This window comes from Lolium perenne, chromosome 4, assembly GCF_019359855.2.
Source record: "Lolium perenne isolate Kyuss_39 chromosome 4, Kyuss_2.0, whole genome shotgun sequence".
In the NCBI taxonomy this organism is placed as follows: Eukaryota; Viridiplantae; Streptophyta; class Magnoliopsida; order Poales; family Poaceae; genus Lolium; species Lolium perenne.
In genome coordinates this window covers 108,579,935-108,582,141 of record NC_067247.2, presented here as the reverse complement: position 1 = coordinate 108,582,141, position 2,207 = coordinate 108,579,935, and the positions used below count along the sequence as shown (strand labels likewise).

The following is a 2,207-nucleotide window of genomic DNA, read 5'->3' as shown; positions in this document are numbered from 1 at the left end:
TAACGTTCATCTTGATTGCTCTTATGAGCATAAATCACCTAAATATTTGTGGACGGCACTTTATCATCCCACGTTCCACTTGTCTAACTAAACATCGGGGTTACCTGTCTCTTATATTGATTGCCACCTGGGCGAAGGTCTAGTTCCTGAGACCTCACATTTCTAGATGGTGTAATGCATATTGAATATTGTATGGGGAGAAGACATAAGAACATATATCATATCCTTCAAAGCTAGCTAAATGTGTAGTTGAGGCAAGACAAGAAGGGGGGCTATTATATATCCATGAGAGTAGATGCTTCATCCATACACATGTATATGTAATTTTGAATTAAATGGGATGAGCGAAATTATGATTGGGCATACTCCGTATAAGACTATAAGAAATGTACACAACACATGAGAGTGATTAGAAGGTGAACTAAAAAAAAAAGGTACCATTGGGACATGATTGCATATGATTTGAAGCATTCATTTTCTCAAAGATGTGGTCCCTACGGTCCAAATTAATTGGTGCGGCCATATATTATGTTCAGTACAAGTATTGTTGTAGATTCATGAAATAACTTTCATGGTTCTACCTAGCTAGATAAAGTAGAGCGCACATAAAAAAATACTCTCGATCTTTTAGGAATACAAATAAATTGCACTTTACAAGAGCTAGTTATCACAGGGTATTCCTATTATTGTAAACACAAGCCATCACACTTACAATAAGCTCCTAGTTATCTCATAGAAGGAGATATTACCACTTCCATTTTTAATTTCTCGAATACGAATGTCTGATAATATGGACTATCCACTACCAATTTTCACCGCTATGTATATAACTAGACAACATGGAGTAATATAATAAATAGTTTTTGTTCAATAATATAATAGAGAAAAGCCACGCAGAGACCGGGACAATATGCACATTTCTACTGCAGGACGGTTGGTACGGATCTCGTGTGCACAAAGCAATTGCCTCCTCTAATAATCGGCCTCGCATTTACACTTGCCTTGTCTGCGTTTAGCGTGATCTGATCTGTTTCCTTCTTATCCGGTGATCCTTCCGTTTCTTCAGACACCGCCCCCACCGGCCACGGAGCCGCGTCCCACGCTCTATAAAAACCGGCCAGGAGGAGCCAAAGAAGATCACAGCAAGATCATCTCATCCCATTAGCACCTCCTTGACAATTCCCTGAGAAGCACTAGTTCGTAGCAAAGAAACAACACCATGGCCGGCATCATGGACAAGATCGGCGACGCGCTCCACATCGGCGGCGGCAGCGACGAGCACAAGAAGGAGGAGCACAAGAAGGAGGAGCACAAGAAGGCCGAGGAGCACAAGAAGGAGGGCGAGCACAAGGAGGGCATGATGGAGAAGATCAAGGACAAGATCACCGGCGAGCACGGCGACAAGTCGTCCGACGACCACAAGGAGAAGAAGGACAAGAAGAAGAAGAAGGAGAAGAAGCACGGCGAGGGCCACAAGGACGACGGCCACAGCAGCAGCAGCAGCGACAGCGACTGAGCTCCGGCCGCCCGGCCATGCGTGCAGGTATGATCCAAGATCGCAAGTCTTTATGTGTGTTCTTCCTTAGTTCTTTGAGCATGCGTTTTCTGTTCTTGTTGGATCTGATCAAGAACGTGTAGCTGACTTGCCAAGAAAAAATGGATTTGATTTTTGCAGTGTAGGCGATCGAGCGAGACGGATGCTTGGGAGAAGTGGGACTTGATGATGCAGGATTTGGTCCTGCGTATCGCCTACTAGTATGTGTGATGCGTGACATATGTCTCTCAGATCTCTGAATGTAATATACTCTGGCCGCACTGCACGATGCTTGTAATAAAAACGTTAATCATGTTGGAATTGATATGTCCCAATTGGTATCACCCATGGCATGGTGCCCAGTATTTTCAAGCTTGTGTTTCTGTGATCTGTCTGATTCGTCTCTGGATGGACGACTTGAGCAAAGAATTGAGAGTAGATGTCGAACGGGTGAAGGCTTGAAAGCCTTGAGATCTTCAAAACCGCCTCCTTTTGGGTAGACAGGCGCACAAGATCATAATAAAACGGCAAGAAAAATAGCAGCATGCCCTCGTTCTCCATGTTCAGTTGTCGGTTGTTTTTCTAAAAAAAAAAAAGTTGTCGGTTGTTTTTCCCTGTTCAGTTTCACCGTCTTTTCTTCTTTGTGGTTCTCTGTTTGCTAGAGCTTGGCCTC

The 2,207-nt window shown here is 43.8% G+C and overlaps 1 protein-coding gene across 1 annotated transcript; it reads left to right on the top strand.

Moving 5' to 3' along the window:
- The first annotated feature begins 1,116 nt into the window (after positions 1 to 1,116).
- On the top strand, positions 1,117 to 1,878 carry LOC127293611 (uncharacterized). Its single transcript, XM_051323252.2, has 2 exons — positions 1,117 to 1,543; positions 1,676 to 1,878. Exon 1 carries the CDS (start codon positions 1,220 to 1,222, stop codon positions 1,514 to 1,516), a length of 297 nt encoding a protein of 98 aa, XP_051179212.1. The 5' UTR covers positions 1,117 to 1,219; the 3' UTR covers positions 1,517 to 1,543; positions 1,676 to 1,878.
- The last annotated feature ends 329 nt before the right edge of the window (positions 1,879 to 2,207 follow it).

Coding starts and splice junctions, on each gene's coding strand:
- LOC127293611 (XM_051323252.2), top strand. CDS start 1,220: ATGGCCGGCATCATGGACAAGATCGGCGACGCGCTCCACATCGGCGGC.